The sequence below is a fragment of the Colobus angolensis genome, unplaced genomic scaffold (assembly GCF_000951035.1).
Source record: "Colobus angolensis palliatus isolate OR3802 unplaced genomic scaffold, Cang.pa_1.0 Scaffold51, whole genome shotgun sequence".
NCBI lineage: Eukaryota > Metazoa > Chordata > Mammalia > Primates > Cercopithecidae > Colobus > Colobus angolensis.
Window position 1 is genome coordinate 5,101,661 of NW_012118599.1, and position 17,520 is coordinate 5,119,180.

General features: G+C 40.4%; 1 protein-coding gene across 1 annotated transcript in view; it reads left to right on the forward strand.

The window, feature by feature from the left end:
- Window positions 1–17,520, forward strand: part of PKHD1 (polycystic kidney and hepatic disease 1 (autosomal recessive)) — a 475,948-nt gene that overhangs the window by 71,208 nt on the left and 387,220 nt on the right. The window contains 1 exon segment of the mRNA XM_011960244.1: window positions 4,138–4,288. Within this exon segment, the coding sequence (XP_011815634.1) occupies window positions 4,138–4,288 (151 nt within the window).

Below are 17,520 nucleotides of genomic sequence, written 5' to 3' on the forward strand. Positions count from 1 at the left end.
ATCCATCCATCCATCCATCCATCCATCCATCCATCCATCCATCCAGCATATTCAACCATCCATCCATCCATCCATCCATCCATCCATCCATCCATCCATCCATCCATATATCCATGATCCATCCATCTATCCAGTATTGATCACATCCCTACACTGTTCTAGGTGTTGTGACAGGTACTGGTGGCTCGATGGTGGATGTCATGAAAGTCTCTGCCCTTAAGGGTAGAGAAGAAAGTCAGATAATAAACAGGATGATCACGTGTTGCGATAAGTGCTATAAAGTGATAGAAAAATAAAGGGGGACTACTTTAGAGAGTGTACTCAGAGGAGGCTTTTCTGAAGAAGTCTTTTATGTTAGGAAGAGAAGCAGGTGTCTTTATAGAGGGTCAGGCAGTGGCAGCAGCAAATGCAAAAGAACTGTTGAGTTTTATGACCGTTCAGAGGCCAGGAGGGTAGGAGTAGATTGAGAAGGAGGAAAAGTGGCCCCAGATGAGCTTGGAGAGATATGTGAGGCATTGAAGGCCAAAGTAAAGAGTTTGGAATCTCTTCTAAGTGAAGATTAAGTAACTTCCCAAAGTTACACAGTCAAGCCATGGCAGCATCGGGACTGGAACTCAAAGCTTCTGACGCAGTGTGCTTAGTGCAATGCTGTGCTGGCAGCCTCAGTGTGAGAGCCCTGGCTGAGCTGTGTGGGTTCTGTGAGGTTTCAGAGCCACAGGAAGCAATTTCAGGGGAGGTGAGGGAGAGAGAATGCCTGCAAAGTGTTTTCCCTCCCTATCCTAAGGAGCACAGCCAAGGTTACTTGCTTACTTTAGGATCTAATCAGATCAATTAAAGAACTATAGTTTGAGAGTCAGGAGTCTTAGGTTCTAGAACAATCTTTGCCACCATTTTTACCCAATATTTTTAACCACATGCCCCAAAATAAATCTTTGTGTGTGTGCAGTGTGTATGCATGTATATCTGTACTTATATTGATCTCTCTGTCTCTATATATATGCTTATGTTGCATATATATATGCTTATATTTATATTTAAATATGGTCAACTGTGCTTCTTAACTCATAAGATTATTGTGGAAGAAACCATGAAAGAGTAGCTAGCTACTTAGAAGCTTTGAAATTTTGTAAATGTTAATCTATTTTGGATATCCTGGTGTCTCAGCTAATTTTGGTGATGGCTTTTTAATGAAAAAGATTTCTAGCAAGGTAGTTACAAATATGGAAAGAAGTGTGAGCTGAAGCTGGTAAACAAAAAGTCCAAGCTAACAGAAAGGGGTTTAATTCTTTTCAGAGCAAGGATAACATGCTTCGCGAAAACAGTCTGTTTCTAACAGGCAAACAGAGGGCAGAGTGACTCAGCCCATTTTACTTGTACCTCTGCCAGTGAAGAGTCAGGAAAGGGCATAAGAAGGTTTATGAGAAGAGTGGAAGCCCAAGGCCAAGAAAGGCTGTAAAAGGAAGTTGGTCACTACTTTCCTTGAGTTCAAGTCTGTAGTGTGAGATTATTCATAAACTGGGTACAAAAAACTCACTCTTACGATTGAGGACCTACTGCTGGCAATGAACCATGCGAAGGGGTCACATAACAGAGGTGATGGACAGATATTCTATGAAGCTAAAAAAAGGAGGAATTCTGGAAATTTAGACAACTAAACTTGATGTTACCCCTGACAAAATTCTAGAATGAACTATTCATCAGATAGTTTGTGAGCCTTCAGAAATGAAAGTAGCCATCTGGAAACTGATTCACAAAGAATGTGATGGTGCCAAAAACCAACTTCATTTCCTTTCTGATAGGTTTATAAGTGACTTATGATATAAATATAGAGGGAGACCTTCACAAACTATTCCAACAACTTCTCTACCCCCAGTAGCAAAAAAAGGTTCTAGGTGCAAAGCCCAAAGTGGCCTGACGCAAGCCTCAAGTTGCTCTGAAGTGAGGAGTTTTAAAAGTCTGCATGAATTTTGCATTTGATTCCATCACATTTCTATATTGATCTAAATATTACATTACATTTTAATTTAAAAGTTAAATTTGGTTTTCCTTTCTGAATCTTGGAATATGACTGACGCTCCAGGAGCAAAGGATGGATTCATCCTGTGGCTTTGTCTGCCCTGTGGACGAAGGATCAGTGAATGGATTTACAGCTAGATCACAGGCTACAGATTCAAAATGAATTTAAGCAATGGGTCTAAACCAGTGAGAGAAATGTAACAATAATAAATGTAAATTTCCACATTTACATTTTTAACGATAATGCTACTAACACTACTACCTCCAACAGCTATAACGCGAGCTGCCTTTATTGGGTTCTTATTGTGTGCCAGGTTCCATGCTAATCGGTTTATATGCTTCATTTTGCTCAGTTTCTTCAACACCTCCACAATATAGGTACTCGATTATTGGCAACTCCATTTTATAAATGTGGAAACCAAAGCTTAGCGAAGTAATGGCTTCAATGTCATGTAGATGGTAACTATCTGGCCTGGGATTCAGATCCAGCTGATCTGCTTCCGAGCCTAAGCTTTACATGCCAGTGCTTCTCAGAAAATCGTCTGAACAAGCACAGCATGGTGAAATCCTCGGAAAACTGCAGCTCTGAGACTTTGAGTTGACCACTATCTAAGTATAAGCATGGTGGCCTTCAAAATGAATGCAGTGTCAGGTGCCGTGAGAAGGAAGCTCAGATAAAGGTGGACCAGAGCCCCAGGGGTCAGCCCAAACAATCTGCCTGCAGATCTGAGTGGCATGATGTTAACATATTGACAATCTACATTATTAGGTCTAGAAGACTTTGGGTTTGGAAATCATGCCTTAGGTAGATACAGAGTGGAGAACATTTTAGCGTGAAGAGAAGATTAAGTGGTGAGATGTACTAGTTATCCTGCTCATTATTTCTAGCAAATTGTGGAAGAAAACCTTTTGACATTGATTTGAAAAAAGATGATAAGGTTTGACACAGTGTACAGTTTCTCAGCTGGTGACCTTTTTGCCCTTGTCTCCACCCTTCCTGGTCTTCCCATGGGATCTGCCATCTTCCTGGCTGATGTTCAATCAGCATTTCAAAACTTGAGAGCACTGCTCTGGGAAACAGAACCATCTGGTTTTGACCTCAGAGCTACCATAGTTCTGTGTTCGACTTTCTGAGAATCTCTTGATCTCTTTGGGTTACACTTTTTATACCTCTTCCTAATTTATAGGCTGAAATTAGATCATACATAGGAGATTGTTGACAAATATTAAACATCATGCATTATTATTACTGATCATTTTTGAGTTAGTTGCAAAAATGCCTACAACCAGGATGATTCTTGAATAAATATCACGCCTGTTGAGGATGACACCCTTCACTATCCATGCCCTCACCTTCTCTAGATGGCATGTTTTTAGACTTTCTGTAATGCTACACTGCTGTTTTTTATCTTAAATTCAGTCTGGCTTCTCCCCTTAAAGCAAGAGGACTTTTAAAGCGAGTGGCTGGTAGTATAACTGGCACATATATCGAATCTCCTTAGTCTGGGCTGTTAAGTAAGTTTAATTAATTTACTAAGTTAATGTTCCTCTGCTAGCAACAGAGCCTCATTGCCATCAGCTGGGGAGAGGGAATTGAAAGCCTAAATGAGCTCATTTTTTCACAGTTGGAATTAGGGACCAGTTAGCCAGTTGTGTGGGTTTTCCAATTTCTCCATCTGCCCTAGGGGGATTCAGGCAATTACTCCCCCAACACTAAGTATGAGTAAGAGCAGGAAGAGGGAAGGGGAAAAGAAAAAAAATAAAAACAAAAACTCTCCCCAACATTTGTTTCCCTTTTGGGAACTGGAAGTATTGTCCGTGCATTTCTTGTTAAGCTGGGCTAGAAGTAGCTTTTGCTAATGTTTTTAATAGATTCGGAAAAGAGAAAGGCCTCAGTGAAAGATATTTACCATGTGCATTTTCATTGCAGGGTGTGCAGATAAAAGGAAAAACAAATAAACAATAAAATAATGGAAACAAAATTACAGAAATTTGCAAAATTTGACAAATGGTGGCCTGTAGTTGCCACAAGCTAATGGCTTGCAATGATTAATAAGAGTAAAAATAATTGCATTTCATTAAGATTGATGACACCCCATTTAACCTCCCCTCTCGTTTCAGCCCTAAAGTGGAAAGAGATGAAGTTCTCATCTATAATAGCTCCTGTAACATTACCATGGAAACTGAGGCAGAGATGGAGTGTGAGACGCCCAATCAGCCAATTACCGTCAAGATTACTGAGATACGGAAACGCTGGGGCCAGAACACTCAGGTATAATCAAATCTTTTTTACAGACTGATTCAAACAGCTCAAATTAAATTTGTAATATTGTGTACATTAAAAAAACAATTTAGTCCAAATGGCAGTGATATATAATATTAAATGCGCTCAAACTTTGAGGAGCTGGTCTAATGCACAATATCTGAATTCATAGTTAACTCTGGTTAATCATATATTTTCCCAAAAATAAATGAGTGCTGCCCAGGCTCTTTTAAAGCAAATTCTGAGCAGATAATCTCCTTGGCATTTTGTCCTGATTTCTGCATGCATGTTTGAAAGGGGCTCTCTGTGGTTTATTTCTCCACAAAATAAATGGCCTGCGATTTAACCCGGCCCTACTGGAAGGCTTCCAAATCACTCAGCCATCCTCAGCTTGTTGAGACAACAATGTCTGCGGGTCCGTTCGGTTCATCTCTGTGTCATGGGGGAGTAGAGTGGAAACTTCAGCTTCTGAGGGGATTACATGGACATCAGAAATGAAAAGGACCACAGGGTCATTTGGTCTAGCCTCTCTGCCTTAATTCATCCATTTTGAAATCGTCTAAACCACTCCCTCCAAGTGGCTCTTCTAAAAGTGTGTTTGTAAGTCCCCAGAGAGGAATTCCACAGCCTTCCCCGGGAATTTGCAAGAATTGCAATCAGAGGCTCAGGGCTCTTTGGAAATGGATCAGGTAATCTTTTACAGCTCCCCAGGCTTCTCACAGCACACAGATAAAAAATAATATTTATTGAGCACCTACTCCCTTAGGTGTCTTTCTCTTTATGAAAGCAGTTCTCAGATTTTTCTCTTTTTGTCTCTTTTATTTGGAACAAACATTTATTGAGTGCCTATTATGTGGCACTCACCATACCAGATTCTCTTGTGGATGCTGCTTCAGTCAAACCATCCTAATCCAAAAGTCAGCTCCCTGGCTTCAAAATGTGTGTTTTTCTATAACTTTTGTACTGGTGCTGAACATGTATGTGATGGCAAACAACATTTTTTTTCTGTCCTTCCTAAACTGTTCCGTGCCTACCTTCCCATGCTCCTGGGTCCTCACCGTCCGTTCTGTGGCCTTTGCAGGCTTCTCCTTCGCCTTGACCTTCCCTTCAGGTGATAGCCTGGGGCTGTCACTTCTCGCTTCATTGTGTCCCCCACAAACACCTCTTCCTTTCAATTTACTGCCAATTTTAATTCTCTCCAGAGCCGCTGTCCCCCAATGGCACTTCCACTTTATTCTGTGCCTGTTTCTCAGCAGTCAGCTGTCAGTGACGTTTCACAAGTGTATTGTCGTACGCTGAGACTGCTGTGGGACACTGGGCGATCTTTAAGCCTCTCTGGGCCTCAGTTTCTGCTGGGCGTGTAATAACCTGGTGTTGTTGGGATGCTTAGGTGAGCAAATGCTTGTGAAAGAGAGGGAGAGGCAGGCTGACCTAGTGTTTAAGTGCATGGACTTTGCAGCTAGACTGCCCAGGTTTGAATATATCACTTGCTTCCTGGGGGACTTCAGTCAGTTTCTTTAACCCCTCTGTACTTCAGTTTTCTCATCTGTAAAGTAGGAACAATAATAGTTCCCACTTCATAGGGTTGGTGTGAGCCACTGAGAGCTGCATCTCACACATGGTAACTGTCCAATGTTAGCCATTATTGGCAGTGCTAGTTCACTAGTCATAGTGCTAGAAAATGATATGAATTTATTTTTCTATAGTGCTTGCTGCTTTGACCAGATCATTTCACTTCTTAGATTTATTTAAGAATCATCTCAAAGTCTAAGTTTGAAATTTTTTAGGCTTAAATGCCTCACTCATTTAAAAATCCTTATGTGACATACATTTGAGTTTCAACAATGTTCAAAGTTCTCTACCATGTTCTGAAGGAGATTAAAAAAAATAATATGGAAAGAGACCCTACCTTTGGGAGATATTTGGGAAGTGAGGCCTTACGTGAAAGTAGTTAAGTTTCAAAAAAAGGGTACATAGAGTCAATTCATCATGGCTGGGTGGAATGTTGGATGCTATCCTGACCAGCCAGCTCATTTCAGAGATGAGTTAACTGAGATTGATAATGAGGGGTGATTGATAAAGGTCACACAGGTAGTTATCTGGCCTCCTAACCCATGTGGCTATAGTCATTGTGGGGGAAGTAAGCCATTCAGGAACCAGGAATGTGTGGTGAGGCTAGTGCCAGTGTGTAGGGAACTCCAGTCCTGAGGGGGTAAAGAGGAGATGGGTACCATCGTTGTAGGTTTCAGATGTGATGTGTTACACTCAAGTGTTAGTGATAATGTCATAGTTTTGAACAGTCTATTGGGAGCAGGACCCTATCAAGTAGCCAGGAGTGCATGGGGGAACAACGGCAGGGATTTATGGCAAACTCATCTGAACTTATGACTGCATTTAGCTCCAGTGGGACCCTAAAGAATAGAGCAAGAGTCTCAGGCACACATCCTGTCACATCGACTGGATCAATATGGTGGAAGTTAGGAAATAACTATGGCTGGTACACAGTGGCCTGGAGTCCAGAAAAACAACAATCTATGTAACGGGAAAATTGTTAATTCTAGGTTCTACTCTCGTTAGGGTGGTTTGGTTTGATTTAGGAACTGGATATAATGACGTCTGTAGGTGAAGGGCTTATAACTAAGTGACTATATAATTTTTCACCCAAACCAGGATGCTTTTGATAGTGCAAGGTTCACAATGAATAATTATGCTGGGATAGTATGTCACCTTTGTTGGGGTGTGTGATTACCCTACCTGGGCTTGGGAACAGAACAACTTGTCATACATATGTGATGCATGGTTACCCTACCCGTGTTGGGATGTACAATTTCCCTACCTTGGCCTGGGAAAAACATGACACCAGTATTACGATGTGTGGTTATCTGGGTCTGGTCCTGGGGAAGACCAGCACCAACAAGTGCTTAATCAGGACTATAATCCTGGTCCCCAGTTCCAAATTCAAGAATTCCTTGTGTGAGAACCTTGGAACACTAGAAAAGGAAACACTTCTACACTGCTGGTGGGAATGTAAACTAGTACAACCACTATGGATAACAGTGTGGAGATTCCTTAAAGAACTAAAAGTAGAATTACCATTTGATCCAGCAATCCCATTACTGGGTATCTATCCAGAGACAAAGAAGTTAATATATGAAAAAGATACTTTCACACGCATGTTTATAGCAGCACAGTTCGCAATTGTAAAAACATGAAACCAACCTAAATGCCCATCAGTAAACAAGTCGATAAAGAAATTGTGGTATGTATATACAATGGAATACTACTCAGCTACGAAAAGGAACAAATTAATCACATTTGCAGCAACCTGTTTGGAACTGGAGACTATTATTCTAAGTGAAGTAACTCAGGAATGGAAAACCAAATATAGTATGTTCTCACTCGTAACTGTGAGCTAAGCTATGAGGATGCAAAGGCATAAGAATGATACAATGGACTTTGGCGACTCAGGGGAAAGGGTGGGAGGGGGTGAGGGATAAAAGACTACAAATTGGGTTCAGTGTATACTGTTCCGGTGATGGATGCACCAAAATCTCACAAATCACCACCAAATAACTTACTCGTGTAGCCAAATGCCATCTGTTCCTCCAAAATCTATGGAAATAAAAAATTTTTTATTTTTTTATTTGTCATACATATGTGATGCATGGTTACCCTACCCGTGTTGGGATGTACAATTTCCCTACCTTGGCCTGGGAAAAACATGACACCAGTATTACGATGTGTGGTTATCTGGGCCTGGTCCTGGGGACCAGGATTTTTGGCCGGGTGCAGTGGCTCACACCTGTAATCCCAGCACTTTGGGAGGCCGAGGCAGGTGGATCACCTGAGGTCAGGAGTTTGAGACCAGCCTGGCCAGCATGGCGAAACCCCATCTCTACTAAAAATACAAAAAATTGGCTGGGCGAAGTGGCTCATGCCTGTAATCCCAGCACGTTGGGAGGTTGAGGCTGGCGGATCATCTGAGGTTGGGAGTTCGAGACCAGCCTGGCCAACATGATGAAACCCTGTCTCTACTAAAAATACAAAAATGAACCGGACATGGTGGCAGGCACCTGTAGTCCTAGCTACTCGGGAGGCTGAGACAGGAGAATCGCTTGAACCCAGGAGGCAGATGTTGCAGTGAGCTGGGATTTTGTCAATGCACTCCAGCCTGGGCAACAGAGCAAGACTCTGTCTCTTTAAAAAAAAAAACAAAAAACAAAAAACCCGAAATTAGCCGGGTGTGGTGGTGCCTGTAATCCCAGCAACTTGGGAGGCTGAGGCAGGAGAATCACTTGAACCAAGAAGGTGGAGGTTGCAGTGAGCTAAGACTGCACCTTTGTACTCCAGCCTGGGTCACAAGAGCAAAAAACTCCATATATAGATAGATAGATAGATAGATAGATAGATAGATAGATAGATAGATAGATAGATAGATAGATATCTCTTAGTGACCTAGATGGGAGGGTGTGAGGCAGTGTGGGAAGACTGATAAGATCAGTACTTACTTTGTTAAAGAATATCAAAGTGGCTCAACAACTCAGTTTGAGGTCCTGATGTGTTTATAAGCTAGATGTTTCTTTCCATTGCTCCCTGACATTGAGAGGGGTTTAGCCAAGTGAGCAAAAAGTCACTCCCACACGCTTTAGAGCCTTAGGACTCCCGACTAGATTCTAACAAAAATGCAAATTGTCCTCTTATTATGAGATAACTGGTTAATATGTTCCTTTTCAAGATTGGCAATAAAAGCTTAAACCAACCACAAAAAAAATAGTTACGTAGGTTTTCCTTCCAAAGAACTTTTGCGATCCTTCAATACATGAATACATAATGTGGGTTTCTAGGGAGTGCTGTGGTGTGGACTGTTACCTAAACTTTGCCTGTGGAACTCTTTATTCCCAGAATTTCTCTTGGGACTGGCATCTGTCCTGCTGCCTTCACTCTGGGAAGTATCGTATTTGCCATGGTCTTCCCCTCTCACAGACTAGGGGTATCTGAGGTGGGAAAGGTCATCTTCAGATGGGGCAGCCAACTAAGCTCTATTAAAGTCAGTGGCATTTGTGCTATGCCGTGAAGGACAGGGTTTAGGTATTCAGGATGCAGAGGAAAGGCATTTCTGGTGGGGCAAACAGCATGTACAAGGCACCGAGGCTAGAACCCACAGGAATAGCAAGAAGCATGGTGTGTGTGAAGGGGAACGGTGAGTTGTAGGTTTGGAAAGGTGGGCTGGGATTGGACTGTGATCTAGAGGTAAGCATTCGGTCCTTTATGCAGCAGGTGACAAGTAATCCCCAAGGAGTCAGTTCTTGATCAAAGGTGAGCTATAGTCACATTAATCTGGCAGTGAGGTGTGAATGACCTGATTGGTAAACCGACAAGAGGTGGAAGCATCTCAGCCAGGTGAGAATAACTGGGGCAGGGAAATGGCAGAGGGAATGGAGAGGCAACACACTCAATATTCAATACCTGATAACTTGTGTTGGACAAAGTGTTCAAATTTGTGGGAGACTAAATGTGGTAGGTAAGAAAAATTGTGGGCTGGCTTTTCAAAAAGACCTTTTCAAAATTTTCAATGCTATTTATCTATGCTCATGACTTCCAGGTTGGAATCTCTGATCCAGAATTCTCTTCTGAACTTTGTTTTTTACTTTATTTACTTATTTTTTTGAGACTGGATCTTGCTCTTGTCACCCAGGCTGGAGTGCAATGGCATAATCGTGGCTCACTGCAGCCTCACACTCCTGGGCTCAAATAATTCCCCTGCCTCATCCTCTGCAGTAACTGGGACCACAGGTGTGTGCCACCACACCCAACTAAGTATTAAATTTTTTTGTGGAGGCAAGGGTCTCGCTATGTTCCACAGGTTAGTCTTAAATTCCTGGCCTCAAGCAGTCCTTCCACCTTGGCCTACCAAAGCACTGGGATTATAGACTGGAGCCACCACGCCCAACCTCTTCTGAATGTGAGATTCCTGTACCTCACTGTCTGCTGCTGTTGTCACTTCAATTTCAAAATGGCACCTCGAGTTTAGCAGGTTCTAAATTGAACAACTGATCTCCACTACTTCCTCCCCCATAGTCCTGAACTGAGTTGGTGGCAACTCTGTCCTTTTAGTGCTCAGGACATGGAGGCATCCTTGACCTTCCAAAACCCACATCAGATTTGTTAGGAAATTCTGTTGGCTCTGTCTTTCATTTGACCACCTTGCAGCAATTGTACTGCTACTGTCATCATCGGCATCATCTCTTACTGTTTACTGCAAGGCCTCTCAGCCCTCCTCTCTGCTTCCACCCCTACCTCTGGTTGGCCTATTCTATTTAATAACAGAGCCACAATGATCCTTTCAAAATATGTCAGATAATTTCCCTCTTCTCCTGAAAGAGGGGCTCCCAGACTCTCTCACAATAACATCCAGTCCTTTTACTGACCTCAAGGGCCATTCCCTGTACCCCTCACCTCACACCCCAATGCCCTGTCCGGCTTTGTCTCTCATTTCTCTTACCTTCACCTGCTCTGTTCTGGGCACACTGGCTTCTTGCTATTCCTGCAACACGCCAGGCATGCTCCCACACTGAAGCCTTTGCATTTGCTGTTTCCTCTGCTTAGAATTCTTTCCCCCTTTCTTTTTCAAGTACAATCTCCCACTTGAACTTTTTGCTGAAATGTTACTTCCTCTATGAAGTCTTGCCACCCTATTGAAAATGGCAACCCATTGCCACTGACCCCATATATCATGCTTTTACAGAGTTCTTATCACCTGCTAGCATACTACTTAAGATACTAATTTATTATGTTTGTTGTTTGGTGTCTGACTCTTCTTGCTAAAATATGATCTCCAAGAAGGCAGAAAGATTTGCCTGCTCTGTTCCCTGGTATGTCCCAAAAGCCTGAACCAACTATACTAACAAACAGAAATACATGCAGAAATACAAATACAGAAAGTTTAAAAAGCCTTCCCATATGCCACTTCTTCAATATTAGCTCCTGAAAGTTACATCTGAAAGGAAATACACACATACACATACATGTACATGGACCCATTTGCACACAAAGATGTTATTGTATTATTTATATTGTTTTTCAACTTCTATGTTTAAAAAATATGGTAGCACACTATAACATGAGCTCCTTGAAAAGAGGGACTTTCTTTTGTTGCTGCTATTTTCTGAAGACTTCGAGCTAGGCCTAGTACATAGCATAGTACAATAAAGTTTTTATAGGTTTCAATTAAAATTATTGAATGCATAAATGGATTTATAAAAATACGACGTAGTCATCATTTTAGTTTAGCACATGTAACATTTTCTTTTCCTTCACAAGACATTGACTATACTTACTAGGTATCACACACTGTGATTCAGTGAAACAAGAGAAAAGGTATTAGAAAACGAACAAGAGTAAATCCTAAAGAGTGCTGCAAAACACAATAGGGTGCTCCAAGACAATCAGAGGTTTTGAGGGTTTTCTGAAGCACAAATAGCAGTTTGGGTTAGATGGGTAGAGAATCCACAGTAGAAGAAATGCAACCCAAAGCAAGTTGAGAGGAAATTAGAATATAGGTACACTTTTCAGTGGAGCTCTGGGAGAAATTCCACAAGTAGGAGGGGACAGACATCGGGGAAATTAATAAGGACTGCTATATAGACATTTCCCTTCCATCTCTCTCTCCCTTTCTTTTTCTCTGTCCCTGTGTATATGCTTGGATCTGTGGTTCTCAAGAAGAAGTGTTAAGAGTGGCTTATAAAACAAAGAGGGAATATTTGTCTGGGGAAGGAGATTGATTCAGTCCATTGTGGATGTTAGGGCCCATGTTAATCAAAGAGAAGCCTGAACCTCCATGACAGACTTGGAGAAAGAGAGAAAGGAAGAAAGGAAGAAGAAAGAAGCTTCTCTTCATTTCTACCTCCAAAAAAAAAAATTCCTTTACTTTTATTTTGCTCATCCAGTGTCTTACCCAGAAATTTCGGCTGTGGTAAGTTGAAGAGGTTTCTCTGAACATCTAATCTGCCTTGTCAGTGGAAAAGAAAGTCTGAAATAATGCTACTAAAGTTCTCTGGGAAATGATTTTGAACCTAGAATTCTATGCCCAGTAAAATACTATTTGGAATAAGAACTAAATAAACATAAGGTATACAATATTTAGGAAGTTTCTCTCCTTTTTGCACTCTCTAAAAAGTAATGCACTCTGGTGAACTGTAAATGAATCCAAGAAAAAAGATGATATGGGATTCAAGAAAGAGATCAATAAAGAACTTGGAAAACAGCAACAACAAAGCAAACATTGTTGATAATGTCATTGTGAAGCTTAATATAGTTGTTAAGAATAGATCCTTGGCCGGGCACGGTGGCTCAAGCCTGTAATCCCAGCACTTTGGGAGGCCGAGACGGGTGGATCACAAGGTCAGGAGATCGAGACCATCCTGGCTAATACGGTGAAACCCTGTCTCTACTAAAGAATACAAAAACTAGCCGGGCGACGAGGCGGACGCCTGTAGTCCCAGCTACTTGGGAGGCGGAGACAGGAGAATGGCGTAAACCCAGGAGGCGGAGCTTGCAGTGAGCTGAGATCCGGCCACTGCACTCCAGCCTGGGCGACAGAGCCAGACTCCGTCTCAAAAAAAAAAAAAAAAAAGAATAGATCCTTAACCAGACAGAAGCAGGAGCCTCCTGTTTCAAGTAGGTAAAATGAAAGAGCAAGAAACAGAGGCATGATCTCCTTCTTTGATAGAATGAAAAGACATTTGTAACACAAACCTCATTATATGAAGATGAAAGGTAAATGGGAGAATGGCAAATGACTTAACAGAGTGAAGGAAAGTCAAAATTAATTGCCTGAAAACGGAAATTTACATAAAAAGAAGACAATTTGCCCCACAGTAGTCTAGAAAACTTTGGATTTAGAGAAGTTTAGGTACTAGAAAATGAGCATGAGGCAGGATGCTAAAATGAGGGGGTGATGATCCTTGAGCGAATGGAAACACACTAGGAATGTGGCTTTCTGTCTGAGATTGAGTTCAGGGAAACCCAAAAATCTCTTTTTGGGATCCATTTCTCTGTGCTCTCAGTTTCTAATCAGAGATTAGAGTTCAGGCCTGCTAATACTGGTGGAATTTGCAGGGAAAGATACCAGAGAGGAGAGAGCTGTGCAGAAAAGGAACTCTAGAAATCTGCAGAGGTCGCTTGAGTCTTTTGCCAAATAGTTAACCAATCGTGTAGTGAGTATATTTCTATGAGTTTTGGCAGACTATAGCTACTGGGAGGCTTGAAGCGAACATAGCCTCTAAGGTACTGGGAGTACTTTGGAACAGCACGGTACTAGAAGATTTCAAATGCTGACTGGTTAGAGTAGAGAAACCCTGCTCAACACCGCTAATTTTCAAATTAGCCTCTAAATAGCTATGCATATAATGAAGAAAATATAAAATTTATCACATAGCTGGATTGCATGAATTTTCTAGAAGAATCTCCTTAAACAAAAAGTGGGGATAAAAATAAGCAGTGCGGTTATTAGTGAGTGTTCACAGCTCACTATCATTAGTACTAGAGATCATTTTTCTTAAGTTAAAGGTACTTTGATTAAAGCTGTGGCATTGAGTTGAGACTTCAGAAAAGTCACACTTTAGGAATAAAATATTCTAGCCCTGGAGTAAAGCTACTCTAGACCCACTGAATGGATCCTGAAAACAGGGCTTAACAAAATTCTGTTATTTCAGTAAATTAATTGCCTGCTAGAGCAAAGCTCAACACCCTTTAAAGGAAGGAAGATAACAAAATCTACACCTTCAAGAACATGGCAACCACAATGTCCAGCATACAATCAAGAACCTGAGAAAAAAAGCGAAATGTGCCATCAACTGAAACAGACCTATGGATGACAGAGATGTTGAAACTCACTAGATAGGGACTTTAAAACAACTGTTATAAGCATATTAAAGATTTTAAAGGAAAGGACAGATCCAACAAGAGAAGTTATAGGAAATCCCAGCAGGAAAATGAAAACTATTTCAAAAAAATTAATAAAAATTACAGAATTGAAAGAAATAATATCTGTACTGAAAATTTCACTAGATAATATTAGATTGGACCTTGCAGAAGATAAGATCAGTGAACTTGTAAACAAAACAATCAGAGCTCTCCAAACTGAAGAACAGAAAGAAAAGGGAAAAAATTGGATAGATAGTAAATCTCTGAGTCAATATAGTCTAGTATTTCTGTCATTGGAGTAGCAAAAGGAAAAGAGAGGTAGAAGGGATAGAAAATAAAATAAATCTAAATAAATAAATAATAACAAAGATTTTCTAAATTTGGTGAAAACTACAAATTCACTGATCTAAGAAGCTTAATGAATCCAAATCAGAAGAAGCATAAAGAGAACCATTATTGGCGTTCTCAGTAATGTTAATATGTCAATTCTTCCAAATTAACATTTAAGTCAATGCAATTTCAATAGAACATCTCAATAGGTTTTTTTTTTGGTAGAAATTTCTAGTCTGATTTAAAAAATTATGGAAATGCAATAATCTAGAATAGCCAAAACTATCTTGAAAAGGAACGAAATTGGAGGACTTACACTGTCTGATTTTAAATCTTACTATAAAGCTATGGTAATCAGTTGAAGTTCTAGGCAAGATCTTATATGAAAGAAAGGTTCTCCTGATAACAGTATATTTGAAAATTCTTCCAGTAGTGTCATAGAACCCAGGTGAAGGAAGAGTTTGAAGGAATGTATGTTGAGAATTATCAAAACGTACTGTGATAAAGAGGTCCTTAGTGACATTTGAGGCCACAGGACAATATTGGTGGGGAGAAAAAAACAGATTTTGGGGAGTTAAGGAGTATATGAGTATCAAGGAAATGCAGGCAACTGGTATAGATCACCAGTAGGAAGGGAAAGGGGAGATGCAGATAAATATTGTGGTTAAGTAGCACCTTCCTCATGTGCGCAGCTCACTATCATTAGTACTAGAGATCATTTTCTTAAGTTAAAGGTACTTTGATTAAAGCTGTGGTCTTTAAGTGTGTTACTTGATTTGGCAAGACCAAGACTCCACAGGTTTCTCATCTTGTCTGTTTTTCCAGTGACTACAAAATAGCTCTCAGACAACCCTAATGTTTGGTTAAGTCACCATCATTTTTTCCAAAATATTTATATGTTAAAATTCATTTAGGCTCTTCAGTGAATATCTCCCTTAGGAAGAGTCTCCTTTTCTTAAAGTTGAAGAATTTTTTTTCTCTTGGGAAATCCCATAGTTCTTAATTATACTTGTTTTAAGAAATTTATCTTTTTTACATTTAAATTATGTATATTTATTCAAATATTTAAACTCCCAAATAGACATTACACTCTCTGAGAGTGAGCTTCATGTTGGATTCCTCTTTGATGAAAGGATGGATGAAGGCATGTATGTCTGTACTGGATTACTGTTTAAAAGGCAAACCACACTGCTTATTTTTATCCCCACTTTTTGTTTAAGGAGATTCTTCTAGGAAATTCATGCAATTCAGCTATGTGACAAATTTTATATTTTCTTCATGATATGCATAGCTATTTAGAGGCTAATTTGAAAATACTTTTTATTCCCTAATTAATTTTGTTTCTCCTATTACCAAAATCAAAAAACAATTTTTTCCCTTTTGTTTTCTCTCTGCTTCCCTCTCCTTCCCTCCTTGCCTTCTCCTTCTCTCCCTTGTTTCTTTTTTCCCTTTTAGACCCACTTAGTGTGCATCTTCAGGGTTGTGTGCCTGCAGAGAGAGGTGCTGCAGAAAGCAGAATTGAACTAGTTATTAGATTAGGGAAAGGGGGTATAGGAACTCAACCATTGACCCCTGACCTGGCTGTCCTGGAGGAAACTTACTGAGTCCCTTGTGCCTGTATTTTCTCTGTGAAACGAGGCTCCAAATGTATGAGAATTACCTGCCACAGGGGGAGGAGAAACTGGAAAGGCAGATAGTTTCACATCTGAAAGGGCTTTGCTTTCTTAGGATAATTAGTCAGAATAGGATGCACAGTGAACAGGACTCCTGGGGCCTCTCTTCTAATTCTAGCAATGTCCCTGTCTGACTACAACTGTTTAACAACTCACTTAACCTTTCAATTGATCAGTGCTAGCTGACTTCCAGGTTTTGGAGGGAGGAGAACAGTACCTATAAATGCATAGTAGTAGGAGAAACCTAAAAGTTCAACAAAGGCATTACGATATAGTAATTATGAGCTTGGACTCTAAAATAAAACTGGATTTGAGGCTGATCCTTCTACTTACTTGTTAAATAACTTTAGGCAAATTTTCTTAACTTCACTGAGTCTGTTAATTCCTACCTCGTAGGGTTGTAAGAATTAAATGATGCATGTAGTGCACTTAATGCAGTGTCTCATTCATAGAAAGCCCTTGAAACGTGCCAGGGATTATCATTTTTGGTTAAATACATGATGAGACTATACAATTATGAAAGATAATCAATCTGTGAGTGCTTTGCAAATCATTATGCCAAGTTAAGGTGTCACAATTTTTTTTTTTTTTTTTTTTTTTTGAGACACAGTCTTGCTCTGTCACCCAGGCTGGAGTACAGTGGCGTGATCCTGGCTCACTGCAACCTCTGCCTCCTGGGTTCAAGCGATTCTCCTGCCTCAGCCTCCCGAGTAGCTGGGATTAGAGGCATGTGCCACCATGCCTGGCTACTTTTTGTGTGTGTGTGTTTTTTTTAGTAGAGACGGGGTTTCACCATGTTGGCCAGGCTGATCTCGAACTCCTGACCTTGTGATCCACCCGCCTCGGCCTCCCAAAATACTGGGATTACAGGCGTGAGCCACCGTGCCCAGCCAAGGTGTCACAATTTATATAATTGTTTATGGTGGTGGTGTCATAATCAGAACTTCCTGTGTGAAAGAGGCTTTGTCAATTATTTGAACTTAAGACTTTGTATACCTCTGTTTCTTGCTGTTTTTTTCTTTTTTTTAAAAAAAGGAATTCTTTCATTTTCCCCTCAATTGCTCTGAAAACAATTTTGAGAAAGCATTTTGCTATAGTGACTTTGTTCCTCCTCTCTTTCTCTCAAGAGTATGACAAAAGATTGAAAGAAAATCTAGTTCTTAAGTTTGTACAATCTTCTTGCCCTAGGACATTATTACCAACAATTTTAGGTAATATGTTGTTACTGCTAGTAATGTGTTGTTATTATTACTAATCGATGTAAACTTTACAATGCATTTTTATTTTATAGAAGTGGAATGGCAGGTCTGCTAT